A 20,318-nucleotide genomic window follows, 5' to 3' on the forward strand; every position below is an offset into this window, starting at 1 on the left:
ACCACAAGTCCAAGAACGCGAATGACCTCCAGAAACTAGAAAGTGACAAGTAAATGGATTGCCCCTAGAGCTTCCCAATTGAACATAGCACTGCCAACACCTTTATATTTAGACCAGTGAAACCTGTTTCAAACTTCTGACTCTTCTGACTTACAGAAGTTTAAGGTAATCAGTTCATGTTGCTTTAAGCTACTCAGTTCATGGGCTTTTTTCTTTCTTTCAACAGCAGCAATAGTAAACTAATTTAGAAGCCTCAATTTTACTTTTGCTGCAAGGTGGAGAAGAGATTTAGTAGACAGGGAAAGGATGCAGATAGACCAGATAGGAGGCGGCTGCTGCTGCATTCTTGACAATACAGTAATTGTAGCCTGGCTACCAAACTGAGTTTGTAGATGGCATTTAAGAGATAAATTAGAGTTAATAACCTAGTAAGATTGGCAAAATAAATCAATTATGACAGAATACAAAACAGTTAACCTAGATTAAGCATTTACTATGGTTGGAGCCTTAGTCATGTTCTCAACTCCTATAGTCCTCCTCCTCTCCTATCTCTTACATGGGAAACAATTAGATGACATATACATCATAGTTTTCCTACACTACCATCTTACACCACAACATACTTGAAATAGTTTTACCACTCTTCATCAAAAGAAGACACTCCATCTTCTAGAAGATAGGTGCCATGATAGCAGGCACAGACAACATCTGTTTTGTCCATTGCGTTTCACCTAGTACCTAATAAACACTATTTGTTGAGTTAATGACCATGGTCAGTCTTATCTACCAGAAACAGCATAACATCTAACAAGACAGCATTGTCTCAAGGGTTATGACAATGCAAGAAGCTCTTTGTTAACCTGGTTAGCTACAAAAACCCAGCAATGAGTTTAACTTTTGCTATGTGATGTGGTTGTGTGTTGAGTCATTTGACTCCTTACCTTCATTTCCAGAACTTTAGGCTGCTCTAAGGCCAGGATTACTTATGTTTTGTTAGACACTGGGGTGGGGGGGGGGGGGATTTTAATCACAAGTAAACTAAGACAATGCAGTAATATTCTGTGAATAGAGAGTCAGGTATGCATTATTATGTGCAGGCAATAAAAAGTATTAGGAAATAAGACTCGGTGTGGGTTGCTCTTCGGTTCGTAGCCCATCCATCCCAGATTGCTTTCATTGCAAACTTAATTGATCACAGCGTACTTACCAGTTTAGAATTTATAAGACCCCTGCAAGTGACAAGTGACAGTTTGTGTCCCCAAAATGTGAAGCTTCCCAAGGTTCTGTCTTCACCGACACAGCTGTGATCAAGGCACTCATCTCCCCATTTATTACACCATCCTCTTGGCTTATCTCCTTCCCATCTTATCCCAACACAACCCATTCTCACCACTTCTGGAGGATTTTTCTCATGTGCAAATCTAAGGTCACCCCCTGCTGGTTCTTGAGCTGGGCCCTTCAAGATGTGACCTCAACCCACTCGTCCCTATACCATTTCATCTCTACCATGCCCCTCTTACTCTCAAGATATTTTCTCTCACACCCAGGTCTTAGCTTACACTACCTCGTCTCCTTCCCAGCACATCTACCACCCATTCTGGGTTGGGAGGAAAGTAGGAGGCTCGGTCCCACTTGTTCAGCTGTCAGTCCAACTATGGCTTCCCCCAGGAAGCTTTACTAGTCATTCTGGGGGCAGCATCCCCACTCTCCACTTTCAGAGTACTCTTACTGCTAGAGAGACTTAGCATTATATTCCACAGTTTGCCTTTTCTATCTCCTTCCCTAAGCTGCCAACTCATAAAAAGCAAAGTCTACACCTCAGAGCTTGGCACATTCTATACCAAGTAGTATTAGTAATATTAACAGCAACCAAGATTGATGGTTTGCTAGGTGATACATACTGTGTAGAGTACTAGCCTGCAAAATCTATCAGATTGTAAGAAGTCACTGTCATTACCACTTTATAGATGACACAGAAGCAGTGACTTGCCCATAATCTCACACCTAGGAAATGAAGGGAACTGGGTGGACCCAAATCTCATTTTGGAGCACATGGTTAACCTCTGCAAATGTATTCATAGTCTCTGAGAAGGATGTGGTAAAATCTAGGAGCAAGAAGAGCATGTCCGCATCCACTGTGTCTCCAGCATTTCATTCATCATATTAGTGATGAACCATATAATATTGTTGCATTTGTAGTCAAAATGTCAAGTTGCCTGTAATTTTCTGTAATTCAAGCAAAAATAAACATCTAACATTTGCCAGGCAGTATACTAGACAATCGTGATATAATGATGAACCAAGACTGGCAGAATTCCTGACCTCACAGACCATATGTTAATAAATATCTGTTAAATGAGTCCATGAATAGAGAAGACTTAAGTAATTAGAAAGGAATAAATTAGTTTAAGTGTTTAAGCCTTTCTCTATTCATGGATTCATTTAACATATTTGACATAATGGTCTATGATTCGCCTGAGTTTAGAGGAAAGAATTATTTACAATGATCAAATATATTTCAGTTTATTAATATGACATCACACTAAGGTTTTGGTTTCATTTTTTTTAGAGAAATTTTAAGTACATGCTCAAGTAAATCAGTAGGCAAGACAGTTTCATAATCAAGAGCTTATCTTGTACCCTAAGCTGTGCATCTCTTTTCATAGTGAATTTTACCAGAAAAAATAGCTTAAAAGCAACTTTTAAAGACCTATTTTAAAGACTTTTAAAGACCACGTTGCTATTTTTCACAAAAATTGCTTTCAAATATTGATATTGAGTAAGAGGGAAATAGACAAGACATTGCTAGACTAGTCATTCAAATATCTGCACAATGAGTCAATGAATTAATGAACTCCCAAAGATAAATCCCAATTTTACTAGAATGCCCTCAAAGAGCTATAAAATAATTAGGTTCCAAGCAAAGCCAGTCAAAATAGATGTAAATAATTAGATATACCCATGGCCTTTGACTATTCCCAAAAGTTGTAGGAAATTCTAAATAGTGAAGTGTTTTAAACTAGTCTTTAGACCACTTTTAAGAGATGACGTTGTTATGCTATTTTGCTCAGCAACCAAGCATACTCCCAGCACGTACAAGCCTTTAAGTACTGTTTATATTTCAAAGGATTTATTCACATTCTTTTCTAGTTATAGAATTAAGAGCCTTTTACAGTATTAAAGTTTAATAATGTAGAATCATAAGACTGAAAAAAACCTTAACTACCTCACACAGTGCCTATTGAACAAATATTTGCTGAATAAATGAATCTGGTTGACCTCCTTAGCTGAAGGCAAGTCCACACTGAACTCCTGTAGCCGGATTTTATCAAGTTCTCTCATTTCCTTTCTAGCACATTCCATGGGCACTTACAAGTCTAACCTCAAGCTCCATTACACCTACAGACATTTTGAAGAAGATTTTTGTTTCTCTTATTTTCTCCCACAATGTAAAAAAAATCACTTCGAATATTCTGCTTGGGCAGTTTAATATGATCAGTTGAAAACAGAAGATTTACACAAATGCTTTTTAAATAAAGCATTTGGAAAATCAGGTCCTATTAAACCCTCTAAAGGGCTCTTACCAGGCTGCAGGAGTTTGGCCCCAAGGGAAGTGGCAACTGTAGCTGACCGTGGATTGTACTGTACCATTATTGGTAGATTTACATCCCTCCATACCCACCCTCATATTTTAGCAACAAAGTGTTGAATTGATGTGAAGGGGCTGGTTCCCAATTGCCTTCACAAGGTCAGGTTTCCTTATCATGGTCCATGAAGGACTCCCAGTTGTCAAGTCCAACCTACCAGTCCTAATCTCTTCTTGAAGGAGCCCCATGGGGGCCTTCCCACTGGGAATTTAACAAAAACATCTAGTCATCTGACCTACACAAAACACAGTCCTATTGTATTTTTAATACATAGTATAGGCCTATTGCTTGCTTCCCTTGACTCAAATTTGACCCTTTTCTTAATGAAGCATTAAGATAATTTTTTAATGTCAAATTCATGTATTTGAACATATTCATTCAACTAAAACTATCTTAAGTGCCTTTTTCTTTCTTAACCTTTAGTCCAATTAGTCACCAAAACCTGTCAATCCTGTCTACAGATTTCTCCTGTCTTCCCTACTCCATTCCAACTTTTAGCTCAACTCCAGCAATCAACATTGCTCATTTAAATTAACATTTATGTATTTCTCTTTTATTTTGTTTAAATAGAAACAGGGGTTTTCAGAAAGAGTAAGATAGAACAAGTACACAGGAAAGCAAAAATTAGAGACAATCCAATAAATCAGAAAATCTAATAAGTCATGAGATCATCAACTTACACAAATACACCTATCAGCTGGGAAGATGGTGGAATAGGAGAACCCTCAGCTCACCTCATCCAACGAATACAACTAGTTAACAATGTGATCAGTTTAAATAACCCATGAAGCGACTGGAAGGCTGGCAGAACAAACTCCACGACTAAAGGCAGGGAGGAGGTCAAGGTAAGAAGGGCCAAGACACAGTCTGAGAGCAAAAGGGACCTTGCCACCTGTGGTGGGGAGGGAGCTAGTGGCACTAAGAAGGGCAGAAAACAGATTTTCACACCAGCAGCCCATGCACTGGGAGAAGGAATCTCTTTACTATTTGCCTTTGCATGTGAAATGGGCTACCTTTCCTGAGTTCTTAAAAACCAGCAGGACTTAAAGCCTGGAATTTTTAAAATCCCCAGGTTCCAGTCTGGGAGAGCCCCGAAGACTTTAGGAAATGGAGTCCCTGCCCTTAAAGAGACAGCAGGACCAATACCCCATGTGGATACACTGTAGAACCAGCAGTTTGAAAAATACTGGGGGCAAATCAGACAGAGAGTGGTTTGCTCATCTCAGAGCACAGCCTAAGGAGACAGCTATCACTAGGAGACCCTTCCAGGAGCAAAGGAGCTGACAGGTACCATTTCCTCCTCCCACCCCACAGCATAAGCAATGGCCACCTGTGAGAAGCAGCATAGAGCTGACACTCCTAACTTGCTTGCACAAAGCCCCACCATGTCATGCCACCCCAACACATTTCAGTGAACACACCCCTTTTCAGTCACTCTTACCTCAGTCTCACTGCAGCAGCCCCTTCCCCCAGAAGACCAGTACAAATCCTACCAACACCCCATCTCTTGACCTGCGCTTCTGCAGGACCTCAGTTCCTGCATGGGTAAGTCTTCACTCACAAGCAAACCATTACACACCTTGCTGCCCGCAACAGGCAGAAAAGGCCTCTGCAAACAACTGAAGGAAAAAGAGGCTAAGATTCAACAGCAGAGCATACATAACACACATAGGAGTCCCTGAAGCACCAGGACCTAGGGAATAGGGGACACTGCACTGCAGGGCACTATAGGACCTCTTCTTAATAAGGTTATTATGGTTAGGAGCAAGGGAAGTAACTAACTTTCCTAACACAGAGAAACAGACACAGAAAGACAGACAAAATGAGGAGACACAGCAACAGTTCCCAAATGAAAGAAAAGGACCAAGCCACAGCAAGAGACCAAACCAAAACAGATTTAAGTAATAGGACTCATAGAGAATTTTAAGTAATGATCATAAAAATACTCACTTGACTTGAGAGAATAGTGGAGGACCTCAGTGAGACCATAACAGAGAAAAAAGAACCAATCAGAGATCAAGAACACAGTAAGTCAGATTAAAAATACACCTGATCAGCAGAATAAATAGCAGGCTGGATGAAGCAGAGAAACGATTTAAAAACCTGGAAGAGTAATGGAACATAAATAATCAATCTGAGCAAAGTAGAGGAAAGAGAATTATGCTAATTGAGAAAAGTCTTAGGGAACTCCACGACACCAAGCATAATAACTCTGCATTATAGGGATGTCAGATGAGAGAGAGGTAAGGGGGCAGAAAATTTCAAGAAACAGCTGAAAATTTACCTTACCTGAAGAGAGAAACCTATGCAGATCCAGGAGGCACAGAGATCCCAACCCAAAATATTCAACCCAAGTAGGTCCACATCAAGATATATAGTAATTAAATGTAAATTAATGTAAGTTAAAATGTAATTTAAAAGATTTTTTTTTTAAGTACACTACAAAAAGTAGTGAAAGGGAAAAAAATTTAAAGCAGCTAAGGAAAAAAAGTTACATTCAAGGGAAAACCCATAAGGCTATCAGGGGTTTTTTCAGCAGAAACTTTGCAGGCCAGAACAAAGTGACAAGATATATTCAAAGTGTGGGAAGGGAAAAATCAGCAACCAAGAATCCTCTATTCAGGAAGGCGGTCATTCCTAATAAAAGAGTTTCTCAGATAAAAACTAGAGTAGTTCATGACCACTAAACCAGCCCTAAGGGACGCCAGGTGAAAAGGAACACTGTAAGTCAGAGTATGAAAAGTAAACAAAAAAGCAGTAAAAGTAACTTTTACTGTCAAAACAAAAAACAAAAAACAAAAAAAATCAGTCAAGGGATTTATAAAATAAAAGGATGTAGAGGGAAACAAACGAAAGAGACTTCTGATCTCAGGAAACAAACTGAGGGTGGCTGGAGGACGTGGGGGGTTGGGATGGCTGGGTGATGGACATGGTGGGGGTATTGTGGTGAGCACTGTGTATTGTGTAAGACTGATAAATCAGACCTGTACCCCTGAAACAAATACATTATATGTTAATAAAAAAAATAAAAGAATAAAAAAACAAAGCTCACTCAAGAAGAAACTGAAAATCTGGGGGAAAAAAATGTACCCAGTACATAAAAATACTTAAAAACTCTCTCCTTGCCAATAAAAGTATGCTTAGCTAGTTATGCCCATTGCCATTGTGTTGAAGATTTGCATAGTAACATCTGTCCCCTTCTCCAAACAAACAAAAAAGGAGGGGGAGTAATTCTTTGTTTTCAGGAACTAAGCCCCAACCAAATGCCAAGATTTTCTATAATGGCCATAGAAATGCAAAAAGGTCCTCCCCAAAGCATTCAGATTTTATAATGGCAGAAAGTTGTCTAAACATTCCATTGTGAATTGTTCACAGATTGCGATTCAATGTTCTTAATTTTTAACCACAAAGATCACCACACCATATGACTATCTATGGGGATGCCTTTAGTGATCAGCACGACTGCTTTCTGCTTTTCCTTGACTTCATAGTGTTTTCTGACTTTTGATCGCAGTGTGGCACACTGAAAAGAATTAGTACTCGTTGGCCAAAGTCACCTGGCTTCTCCAGGCCTCCCAGGCCTCCCCTGGAAACCTGCAGCTGCTTGATGGACTTGTAAGCAGTATAGGAGATCCTGTTAACAAAAGCCTGTCCCTTGACATGTTGATGGGCCTTCAAAAATACCAGCTCTCTTCTCTCTTTGGTGGTGATTTTAAAATTTCAAAATTTGTTGTCTGATGTATTTTACTTAATTCATTAGTGTATAAATTAAACATTGCATTAATGAAAAAAAGGATGTAAAATATGACACTATATACCTAAAACATAGAAGAGGAGTAAAGAATGGATTTAAACTTAGATGACAATCAACGTCATACAGACTGCTATACGCAGATGTTATACACTGCATGTATGGTAACCACAAATCAGAAATAGTCAGTAAGTATGCAAAGAAAAAAGAGAAAGGGATCCAAGTATATCACCAAAGAAAGCCAACAAACCATGAAAGACACCAAAAGAAGGATCAGAGAAAATCTATAGAAACAACCACAGAACAAGTAACAAAGTGGCAATACCTATGTATCAGAAATTACTGTGAATGTGAACGGACTAAGTGCTCCAAACAAAAGGCAGTTTCATAGTGGATAAAAATAAGAACCATCTACGTGTTGCCTGTAAGAGACTCATTTCAGACTTAAAGACACATGCAGATTGAGAGGGAGTGGATGAAGAAACATTTATCATGCAAATAGATGCCAAAAGAAAGCCAGGGAAGCAATACTTGTATTGCACAAAATAGACTTTGAAATAGAGACTACAGCAAGAGACAAAGAAGGACACTACATAATAATAAAGGGGACAATCCAGCAAGAACATGTAACAATTGTAAATATTTATGCACCCAACATGGGAGTGCCCAAATACATAAAATAATTATGAACATAAAGGAAATTATCAGTAGTGATAGGGGACTTCAACACCTCACTGACATCAATGGACAGGTCATACAGAAACTCAACAAGGCAACAGTGGCTTTCAATGAGCCACTGGACCAAATTAATTTAACAGACATGTTCAGAACATTCCATCCTAAAACAGAATACTACACAATCTCTTCAAGAGCACATGAACATTCTCCAGAATAGATCAGGCTTTAAAACAAGCCTCAACAAACAGAAAAAGATGGAAGTTATACTATGCATCCTTTCTGACAATACTATGAAAACAATAAATACCCACAAGAAAAAAATCTGGAAAGACCACAAACACATGGAGGTTAAAGTAACATGCTGCAAAACAATGAATGGGTCAACCAGGAAATAAAAGTTAAAAAATACATGGCAACAAATGAAAATAAAAACACAATAGTTCAAAATCTCTGAGATACAGCAAAAGCTGTTCTAACAGGGAAGGTTATAGCAACACAGGCCTACCTCAAGAAGCAAGAGAAACCTCAAAAAAACCTAACCTTACACCTAACAGAGCTAGAAGAACAAACATAACCTAAATCCAGCAAAAGGATATAAAAATTGGAGCAGAAATAATTACTATAGAAACTAAAAAAGGATCAATGAAATCAGGAGCTGCTTCTTTGGGGAAAAAAATAACCTTTAAAAAGACTCGCTGAAGAGTAAAGGAAAAAAAAAAAAAAAGACCCAAATAACAAAATTACTAATGAAAGAGGAGAAATAACCAACACCACAGAAATACAAATCTTAAAAGATTATAAAAACTGCTAGGCCAACAAAATGAACAAATGGATCAATTCCTAGAAACATATGACCTCCCAAAACTAAAGCAGGGATAGAAATTTTGAACAGACCAATAATCACCAGCAATGAAATTCAATCAGTTATTGAAAAACTCCCAAATGAAAGTCCAGAACCAGATGGCTTCACAGGCAAATTCTACTAAACATTTAAAGAATACCTATTCTTCTCAAGCTATTTAAAAAAAATAAAAGAGGAAGGAAAACTTCCAAATTCAATCTATGAGGCCATTATCACCCTGATACCAAAACCAGATATAGATACCACAAAAAAAGTACAGGCCAGTATCTCTCATGAATATAGATGCAAAAATCGTCAAAATACTAGCAAACCAAATCCAACAATTTATTTTAAAAAATCATACACCACTATCAAGTGGGATTTATGCTTGGGATGCAAGAACAGTTCAGTATTCAAACAATCAACATGGTAGGTCACATTGACATGAAAAAGGATAAAAACCATATAATCATTTCAGTAGATGCAGAAAAAGTATTTAACAAAGTACAGCAACCATTTATGATAAAAACCCTCTGCCAAGTAGGTCTAGAGGGAACATACCTCAACATAATAAAGGTCTTGTATGAAAAACCCACAGTGAACATACTCAATGGTGCCAAATGGAGAGCTTTCCCCTAACACCGGGAACAAAAACAAGGATGTCTTTCTTCTCTCACCTCTTTTATTCAACACAGTACTGGAAGTCCTACCCACAGCATTATATCTAGGAATAACCTTAACCAAAGAGGTGAAAGACCTGTACTCCAAAAAAACTGATGAAAGAAATTCAAGATGACACAAAGAAATGGAAAGACATCCTGTGTTCACAGACTGGAAGAACAAATATGTTCAAATGTCTATATTACCCAAAGCCATCTACAGATTTAATGCAATCCCTATCAAAATACTAACAGCATCCTTCAAAGACCTAGAACAATCCTCAAATTTGTATGGAACCAAAAAAGACCCCAAATAGCCAAAGCAATTTTGAAAAACAAAACTGGAAGTATCAAAATTCCTGACTTCAAGTTATATTACCAATTGGTAGTAATTAAAAGAGTATGGGGGCACCCAGCTGGCTCAATTGGTGGAGCATGTGACTCTTGATCTTGGGGTTATAAGTGTGAGCCCCATGTTGGGTGTAGAAATTACTTTAAAAAAATAAAATGTAGGGGCGCCTGGGTGGCGCAGTCGTTAAGCATCTGCCTTTGGCTCAGGGCGTGATCCCAGTGTTCTGGGATCGAGCCCCACATCGGGCTCCTTCCTGGGAGCCTGCTTCTTCCTCTCCCACTCCCCCTGCTTGTGTTCCCTCTCTCGCTGGCTGTCTCTGTCAAAAAAATAAATAAAATCTTGAAAAAAAAATAAAATAAAATGTATAAAAAAATAAAACAGTATGGTAGCAGCATAAATATACACATAGATCAATAAAACAGGAAAAAAAACTCAAAAATAAACCCACAATTACATGGTCAATTAATCAGACAAAGGAGAAATAAATATACAATGGGCAAAAGACAGGCTCTTCAACAAATGATGTTGGTAAAACTGCACAGCCACATGCTGAAGAATGAAACTGGACCACTTTCACCATACTCAAAAATTAACTCAAAATAAAGACCTAATTGTGAGATCTGAAACCATAAAAATCCTTGAACAGAGTACAGGCAGTAATCTCTCTGACACTGGCCATAGCAACATTGTTCTACTTATGTCTCCTGAGTTGAGGGACTACATCAAAATAAAGTTTCTGCACAGTGAAGCAAACAATCAACAAAACTAAAAGTCGTGCCTCAGTCAGTTAACAGTCCACCTCTTGATTTCGGCTCAGGCCACGATCTCAGGGTTGTAGGATCGAGTCCTGAGTTGGACTCTGGCCTGGGTGTGGAGCCTGCTTAATAGTCTCTCCCCCACCCACCCACCCCCCCGCCCCTTCGAAAGAAAGAGACAGACAGAGAGACAGACAGAGAGACAGAGAACAAGAAGTCAACCTACAGAATGGGAGAAGATATTTGTAAAGGACATAATTGATAAAGAGTTAGTGTCCAAAGTATATAAAGAACTTATAAAATTCAACACCCAAAAAAACAAATAATCCAATTAAAAAAATGCAAAGTCATGAACACACATTTCTCCAAGGAAGACATACAGATGTCCAAGAGACACATGAAAAGATGCTCAACATTACTCATCTGGGAAATGCAAATGAAAACCACAAGATACCACCTCACAGCTGTCAGAATGGCTAAAATTAATAAAAGAAACATCAAGTGTTGACAAGGATGTAGAAAAAAAGGAAGCCTCATGCACGGTTGGTGGGAATGCAAACTGGGGCAAACACTGGGGAAAACAGTATGAAGGTTCCTCAAAAAAAGTAAAAATAAAACTACAGTATGACCCAGTAATCATACTGTGATTTACCCAAAAAATACAAAAACACTAATTCAAAGGAATACATGCACCCTGATGTCTACTGCAGCATTATTTACAATAGCCAAGTAAAGAAAGCAGCCCAATGTCCATGAACTGATGTGTGTACACACACACACACACACACACACACACACACACACACACACAGTGGAATAATATTCAGCCATAAAAAAAAAAGAATGAAATCATGACATTTTGCAACATGGACAGAGCTAGAGAGCGAAATATATTTCTAAGTGAAATATGTTAGAGAAAGGCAAATACCATATGATTTCACTCATAAGTGGAATTTAAGAAACAAAACAAGCAAAAGGAAAAAAAGAGCGAAACCAAGAAACAGACTCTTAACTATAGAGAACAAACTGATGGTTACCTGAGGGGAGGTGGGTGGGAGAATGGGTGAAACAGGTGATGGGGATTAAAGAGGACACTTATAACAAAAATAGATTTAAAAAAACAAACAAAAAATATATACAGAAATATAGAATCATTACTTTGTACACCTGAAGCTAATATGTCAATTATGCCTCAATTTAAAAAAGCATACAGACTAAACCAAATAAAACCAACACACACACACCCCATGGAGCTTAAGTTACTGAAACTGGACTTGTACTGATTTTCCAAGTGGCAAAAAGGCAACCCAGCTCAACCACAAATATCAGTTTCCTTAAGACAAACACATATAAATCAATAAAACAGATTTCTAATTCATCTGACCTGATCACACTTATGTTGACTAACGCACATTAGCCGAACTAAAAGAGACTAAAACCTGAAGTAGAAAGCCAACATGTTAATATACAACGATACACATTACAATCATAAATCTGGAATGCTTTTTATTAGTGGGACAGCCCATTTCCTCCCTATAGAAGATGTATACAGGCTGCCAGTTTATTATAAGGTTTTGATGTGCACTGAACCCTATCAAGGAACAAGTCCTCTTGGGCAGTGTCCTCTTACCTCAGGAAACGAGAAACCTCACCAACTACGGAGAAGGCTGTGCCAGACCTTGTTCAAATGTTATTAGCAGAGGAACACCCACTCCCAGCCCAACCTCCACCATGAATCTGAAGTGGCGAAAGCCCGTGTTTGCCTCGATGGCTTGCTTTTCTTGCAGTTTTATTCATTCAGCTATGCCAGGTTAACTCACCACTCTTAATGACAGTTGCTTTCTTTAGTTATTTGAAAAACAGAAATAAGATTGCTGGCAGGAATTTTTACTTCCTACCTAAGACCTGGGAATACATGTTTTACATAGTAAAATAATTGAGCGGACCAATTTTGAGTGTATTTTACAATTTAACTGTCAGAGCTTTATGCCTCCAATAGCACTGTCACCTATGTTTTCTTAAAGCAATAATTCTTTTAGAAACTCTGGTCATAAATCGATAGTTGCATAAGGGACTAGGACCCTTGTCAGTTCCTTGTTAGTATAATGGGGGCAAAAAAGTTCTCAAGTTATCATCTGTGGTTTGATAATTTAAACTTCAATTCCCTCTACAAGGCCAAAAGGAAACTATCAAAATCCTAGAAACATTTTTAATCAACTTCTGAAAGGCCCTCTTTCCTTGATCCTTTTAGTTATACACACATGCACAGATCTGAACACACCAGCTGTAGTGGTTAATAGAAATACAGGCACACACAATTGAGCGACTTCGAATCTCCATTTGTCCAGACAGAGCCATAGACAATTTCTCTCAGATTTATGAGGGTACAGAGATTCTTTTGAATCTCATTTAATTCAGTAATTAAGAAATTTCAGTGGCACACATGAACTTGGCTAAACTAGAAAAAAGTATTTTTCCAATTTCACCAAAAATGATTACAATCTAAAGTCTCGGCCAACTCACAAGATAGATTCTCTGAAAGTCCCCTCCAACTTTTCAGTGACTGAAAAACACGTGCTTTAATATATACCATGTTGTTTGAGAAGAAACTCCCTTGAGTTTACCTTAGAAGCTAAGGATCTCATCATTCCACACAGTCTTGCTCTTAACTCCTCTATGGCCATGGAACCCCTTACTCTGCCACGGGCTGCGCTGAGTCAGAGAATAAGCCTCCAGCATTCTGACAGCAATCTAGAAGTTTAAACGTTTCTTTTGAAAGTTTACACCAGTTGGTTTTGTTGTTTTGGGGTTTTTTTTTCAGCTGTCTAACCCCACTTTCAGAAGTACCCCGTACCTCTAATTCCTGAACCTTTCCAAGATCCCGGGACTTCAACCAACATGCTTCTTCGCAGCTGTTCCCACTTTCTTAGGACAGTTAAGTCTGATTGATTACCATGCTGTTCTTCCAACATTTTGTTGTCATCTTTTATCTACTCCAGCACCTCTTACATTCATTTTCTCTTGTGCGGCTATACTTTTTCTAGTCTCTTTGGGTGGGTAAATTCAAGAATGGAAATCGTGTTTAACGTGTTTAACTAAAACCAAGACTAGCTACATGTCTTTACATTTCCCTACGCCAACTTAAGAATCTTGGACCAAATTTCAGAGGTGAAATCTCTCGTACACTATAGTTTTATATGAGCTCAAAATTCCAAAAGACAGAACAAACCATAAGGGTCATTTTTCAATGCCTACCTTTTGTAGTGAAGATTAACTAAGAAATACAGATTACTCACAGCAACCTCTCAGTGAGATGGCAAAAGTTTGAGAAAGGAAAATCCTAACTTATGAGGGACAAAGGTGCTTTGAAATCAAATTCGACACAACCCATATTCACAGCCCTCAGAGAGCAAGGAGAGTGGACACTGTCCTAAAATAAACCAAGATGACAGACTGTGGTGACACCCAATTACAGCTTTTCTGATTCGGGATACTGAGAGCTGTGCTTCCCCTTAGTAAATGGTGAGGAGGCATAATTTCATCAAAGAGCAAAAGCTCCCATACCTCAACCCCTGTAATGCAAGGTTTCCGAGGATTTTTTGAAACAGACCCCAAATATAAGCATTCCTTAAGTTATTCAGGCATTGTGACAAAAATGAGCCGTGAAGTATCTCAAAATGGAGGGTGGGGGCACCTGGGTGGCGCAGTCGTTAAGCGTCTGCCTTCGGCTCAGGGCGTGATCCCAGCGTTCTGGGATCGAGCCCCACATCAGGCTCCTCCGCTGGGAGCCTGCTTCTTCCTCTCCCACTCCCCCTGCTTGTGTTCCCTCTCTCCCTGGCTGTCTCTGTCAAATAAATAAATAAAATCTTTAAAAAAAAAAAAAAAAAAAGGAGGGTGAAGTGGTTACTATTAAAATTCTATCACTGCTGTTATCAATTAATAGAAAGCAAGTGTTCCTTGTCTTCCACAAACAAGGCCTTCCCAGAGCATTCCTCCCCTTTAAAAGATTTTTCCAGTGACCATCTACTCAGGTTTCCTCAGAAGATGCGAACATGCTAATAATGCTAATTTCCTTCATAGGAAGGAAAATTAAATGTTAAGAGACACTACATTTCCCTCCACCCGGTAAGTAAGCAATTAGATTCTGCTGGCCAAAATCCGTTGTGTCCCGTAACACTACTTACCTCGTGAGCTGTGGTGTCACAAGGTCCAGAATACTGTAGTTATATGACGCATACACAGAGAAAAGGTAGACCACAGAACAGGGGAAGCACCTGGAACTGTTCTCAGTGAGTTTCAGATGGAACCACTGGCTTGATTACTTGAATCAACGGTGATTAGGATTCTTCATGCTTCCATTTTCTAAATGCCAACATTCAGGAAGATAACCATACACAAAGCAACTTGGGCCCTTTGGCTTCTGTGTTGCGCGCCAGCATGGTGGGGCAGGGAGAGCTTCCCTGGATAACAGGCTACTGTCCTTTAATTAGTAGCAACTCATTAGCTTAGTCTTCATCAAAACTACCCGCAAAGGATATGCTAAAGGAGGTCATCTCTCGAGATACAAAGGGCTCAGTTCGAGGTTTAACGTCCTATCGCAACACCACACTGGCTTCAAGACGTTTCAACACCTTACCAACACGTCGATAAACCTTTTCAACTGCCCTATTTCTATCCCTCCAGCCTCACCGTACGCTCAGTTATTACTGGGCGCTAAAACAAGATAAATCACACCCCCCCTTTTCACCTCACTGAGGCTCCCCTAGTCCTCCCTACCTCCACTCCCTCTCCCTTTCCCCTACAAGTCGGTGCATTTTGTAACAGGCTAAAGCGCATATTGGCCTTAACTTCAGAATCTCGCACCCTTAAATCCATACCCACCGTTGAAAAGCTTGGATTAAATTCTGCCCCTCGGTCCACCTTCAGCACTTCGTAATCAACACAGGGTTATAAGAGATACTCAGCTAATGTTTATAAATGAATGGATAAAGTGAACAAAGGTTCGTATAGTTAGATGTACGAATAAAACTCCAATTCACGCATGCACGGAGAGGTCAAATAAGAGCAGACGGGCAGAGGGGACTCCTGAAAGGGCCTATCATTAGGCCACACTGGGGCCGCTGTTAAAACTAAATGCCTCTTAGTCCCAACCCATCTCTCCTTCCTTAGTCCAACTCCACGAGCCGGGCTGCCCCCACCGACGGCCCGGGCACTGGAAGGGCTCTGAGGGGCAGCCCCCGCTTGCATGCCGGTCTGTTAGAGGAGCAGAGCCGCCCATCTCTAAACTGCAAGCCAGGACGGAGCCGAGGCCGCGGGATTGAGCCGGCGCAGTCGGCCCCGCAGTCCGCCGAGAGAAGGCGCCCTCGCAAAGCGGCGCCAGGGGCAGGTGTCGCGGGCTGCCCTAGGCGGGCCGGGGGACCGGGGCGCGCCTGGCGCCGCATTACCTCTCCAAGGCCTGCAGGGTGTAGCTGATGAGCGGCCTCTCCAGGATGGGACAGAACTGCTTCGGGGTGGGGACGCCCATCCTCTCCCCGCTCCCCCCCGCCGGCAACACGGCAGCCACGGCGGGAGCGCGGCGCCGGGGCTGGGCCTCCGCCCCGGCCGGGTTCAGCGAAGAGGACGCGGCCGCTCGCTCCGCGCCGCGCGAGTCGGCTAGACGAGGCCCTGGTGCGGCAGGCGCGGGCTCCATGGCGGCGGGCGGCGCGGCAGGCCTGGCTTGCCCTGGGCCCAAGCGCCCCGCGGCTGCCCCGGCCCTCGGCGGGGATCCGGGGAATGGGGGAAGGGCGGGTGAGGGCGGATGGCGCCCACCAGAGCCGCGAGGGCCGGGACGCTCCCGTCGCGGAGCCGCTGCTTGTGGCGTCCACGGCCTCTGCACCGAGCCCAGCGCCCCCGGCAGGCCTGAGTTCCGCGCCGCCTCGCTTCTCTGGCGGGCCGGGCGGTCGCCCCAGGTGGAAGCGTCAGCCCTCCCTGCGTATCTACGGGTCCCATTAAGCTTAACAGCTGTGCGTAGGCTGTAGAGGTCAGGACGCCCTCCAGTCCCTCTCCCCTTAAAGACATGGATTCAAGCCACAGGATGGGGCAGAGAAACGTGCACCTCGATTTATACCTTTAAGCCCGTGAGGCTTCCTGGTTCCACCTCGGAAAAGACAGGTGGATGGGCAATTGTTATTATGAACCGTATATATTCATATACCAAACTGCCGTGGATCTCAAATTTGTCTGCAAATTGGAACTACCTGGGGAGGTCAGAAAGTGCTAACACCTACGTCCCACTCTCAGAGATTGGGATTTAATTAGTTTGGTCTGTGGCCGGAGTTTTAGAATGTTTTTAAAGATCCCCAGCTCATTCTAATGAGCGGGCACATTTTGGGCCCACTTTGGGCCCACAGAGCCAAAGCAATAATGCTAATAATTGCTGAACGACCGACACACATTAGCTCATTTAATCTCCAGGACAACCTGTTACTGGGGTTTTGTTTGTTTTGCTTTTGTTTTGTTTTTACGGAGAAAGAAAAAAGGTTGTAATGTTTAAATAACTTTCGTAAAATTGCACACCTAGTGGCAGAGCCGCCTTTAGGCCCTTGCACAGAAATACAGCCAGAGTTGAAGAATTCCAGGCCTGGAGCATATATGCCCTTATTTAGTGCTGTCCTTGCTGGCAGTGTTTACCAGAAAAATGTAGTGAAGTGTTTGGAATGTCAGAACCCATTGTATTAGCTTCCTGGATTGCAAACTCCATGAGAGTAGGATGCTTACTTTTTTGGTTTGGGTTTTGTGCCCAGAACCTGAAATATAAAAGAAGTTTAATAAATATGTATTGAATGAACTACTGATTGAGTCAGTTAATCATAATTGAAGTATATTTATTAAATGTTTGCTAATTTAATCTTCACCTACAGTTAATATAAGATTGATTTTTTTAAAAAAGGAATCTTTTAAGTGCTGAAGATATTTTGTTATAATATTCCAACTCAGTATTTTTACCCATTTTTCCCAATTTAGGTCAAAGCATACAAAATTAAAATATATTTTTTCTCCTTTTATTTATCAGTGACTGAACATGTTCTTAATACATTCAATACACTTGTATTTTCAGTACACAAGTTTCAATATAGAAGTACTTTCAATACAAAAGTAACAAAAAAGTGCTTTTATTATAATTAGTGTTTAGCTCCATTATAATTGCAGTTTATCACTGACTCTTAGGTGAAAAATAAGCATCATAATACACCCGACTTGGTAGCACCACCACCACACCTGTGACTGGCCTATACTAGACACTCAATACCTGTTGACTAACTGGATAGATAAATGAATAAAGGAATCTATACAGAGGCAGAAATGCAAATCAAATAATTGTTTCTATTAATATTGATCTTAGCTTCCCTTTTTAATCTAGCAGTGGAGTTTAAGCTATTTTTCATTACCTTTTCTTTTTAAGATTTATTTATTTATTTGAGAGAGAGAGAGAAATCGCAGAGGGAGAGAAGGGAGAAGCAGACTCCCCACTGAGCAGGGAGCTGGATGTGGAATGTGGGGCTCTATCCTAGAACCCTGGGATCATGACCTGAGCAGACGCCTAACCAAATGACCCACTGAGGCAACCCTATTTTTCATTTTCTTAATCTTCAGCAAAAAAAGCATAGTAATAAAAGTCTTAAATTAATTGCTGTATATTATAAATAATTAAATCTCGACAAATTTTAGCAAGAATTGTGTTTTATTTAGTTTTGTTTTAGAGCAATTAATTTTGCTCTGTTCGTTATGAATCTTAGATCTTTTATACTGTATGTTAACAATATTTAACAGACTTGTATTGAAAGTAAAAGACAGACTGTTCATTTGTCTACCACAGTATGAAAAGCAACATTTTTTCTGTATCTTTTAGATATAAATAATTAGTTCCTTATTATGCATACTTTGGGTAAAAATGGTAGTTTCCATGTAGTTTTATACCAAGTTGTAGCAGCCACATTATGAAATTATCTTCTCTGCAATGAGTAGCTAAAAGTGCCTACCTTGGAAAGCGAGATCCTCTGTGACCCATTGGTAGTAACCACTTTTCGGTATCAGTAGATAAGTTTAGAAAAAATAAACCACAACTATATCACAACGCAAAGCATGCACAGGGGAAATTTCTTGGGGTGGTTTTTGGTCTGGGCTTCTGTGGTAGGTAAAATAATGGTCTCCCAAAGTTGCCCATGTTCTAATCCCTGAAACCTGTGAATATATTACCTGACCTTATAAAAGGAACGTTGCAGCTGTGATTAAATTAAAGCCCTTCAGAGCCACAGCGTATCCTGGATGATCCAGGTGTGCCCAAAATAATTGCAAGTGTCCTTATAAGAGAGTGGTCAGAATCAGAGAAAAAAGTGTAAGGGTGGAGTTGTGGGTCAGAGTGATATGAAGCACGAGTCAAGGATTCCAGGAGCTTCTAGAAGCTGCATAGAACAAGGAACCAGAAAACGTAGCCCTGCCAAACCATTTTGAGCCAAACCATTTTGAGATTGCTCACATCTACAACACTTAGATAATAAGTTAGGGTTACAACATAACAACACGTTGACTATAATCTCCAAATAAAGTTATACATAGCTAGAAGTATACTGATGGGACTGAAGAAAGAAAACACTGTCCATTTGACTTTATTTATGTTCCATAACTACACTCTCAGTGCACTATAATTTTTAAAATACCCTTTAACTATCCTGTGACTAATAAAATGTGTTTTATTGTACTGCGAAAGTTCAAAGCATAGCTTTGTTAAATGTATACCACAATTTTTTAAACTCACTTTAACATGTCTTTATTTTTTTAAGCATATAGAAGTCCCCATTAGATGAAAGTGGCTCTCATCTTTATATCTGAAAGGCCTAAAACACCCCTTTGTTGTTTGTGTCTATGTCAGTGTACCCTGGAAGATTACCTTGGGGACATTATTATTACTATTATTAGTGAATTTCAGATTAAACTGAGTTTATTTTTTTAGTGTTAATCCAAGTATAATTATCACTGCCAGTCATTCCCCTCCCCACCCACACTTACTGCTTTAATAGCATTTCTAGAGGTTAGTTGGGGTGTTGCTCACAAATGCTAATGAACAGCTTAATGGTTTACCCTTTAACTCTGCTGAAATAGGAGCCAAACAGACTATATTATTGTTCTACCATGGGCCAGTCCCAGTATTTCTGTCAGTCTATGAATCCTAATTCCTGTTTTGCCATTGTGTCTTATGTAAATGCTATAGCCTATTAACCTCTGACCTTTAACTCATTTTTATACATAAGAAAAATGATGCTCCACAATGAGGCTTTTCTGCGGATAATCCAAACTAAACACCACATGACAACAAGATTACCATCTTTCATTTTCTCAATATTTCTTACGAAGCAAATTATCAACTGTCTCAACTGTCTACTTTGTTTTTCCTATTATAGCTAAAAAAGGAAACAATGCTAAATAGCCTTAGGACTGAATGATAAACTTGATATCATTAATGCTACCAAAGTTTCCCTTGTCGTAAGAATGATTTGAGGACAACTGTTAACAAATACAGTATTTCTTATGTGTTTTATATAATATCATTTACATATTACGTATTATATAATAATCTTAGAAAATGTATTATTGGCAAC

General features: G+C 40.0%; 1 protein-coding gene across 5 annotated transcripts in view; it reads right to left on the bottom strand.

The window, feature by feature from the left end:
• Positions 1-16,688, bottom strand: part of CRPPA (CDP-L-ribitol pyrophosphorylase A) — a 305,622-nt gene extending 288,934 nt beyond the window's left edge. For 3 of the 5 annotated variants that reach the window (XM_057304541.1, XM_048213153.2, XM_026506908.4), the window contains exon 1: positions 16,128-16,641. In XM_057304541.1, coding sequence (XP_057160524.1) covers positions 16,128-16,372 — 245 coding nt within the window. In that variant the 5' untranslated portion in view covers positions 16,373-16,641. Of the gene's footprint in view, positions 1-16,127 lie in introns of all 5 variants that reach the window. The other 2 variants (XM_057304543.1, XM_057304542.1) reach the window with 2 other exon arrangements.
• Positions 16,689-20,318: the final 3,630 nt, after the last annotated feature.

Source organism: Ursus arctos, unplaced genomic scaffold, assembly GCF_023065955.2.
Source record: "Ursus arctos isolate Adak ecotype North America unplaced genomic scaffold, UrsArc2.0 scaffold_3, whole genome shotgun sequence".
Taxonomy (NCBI): Eukaryota; Metazoa; Chordata; class Mammalia; order Carnivora; family Ursidae; genus Ursus; species Ursus arctos.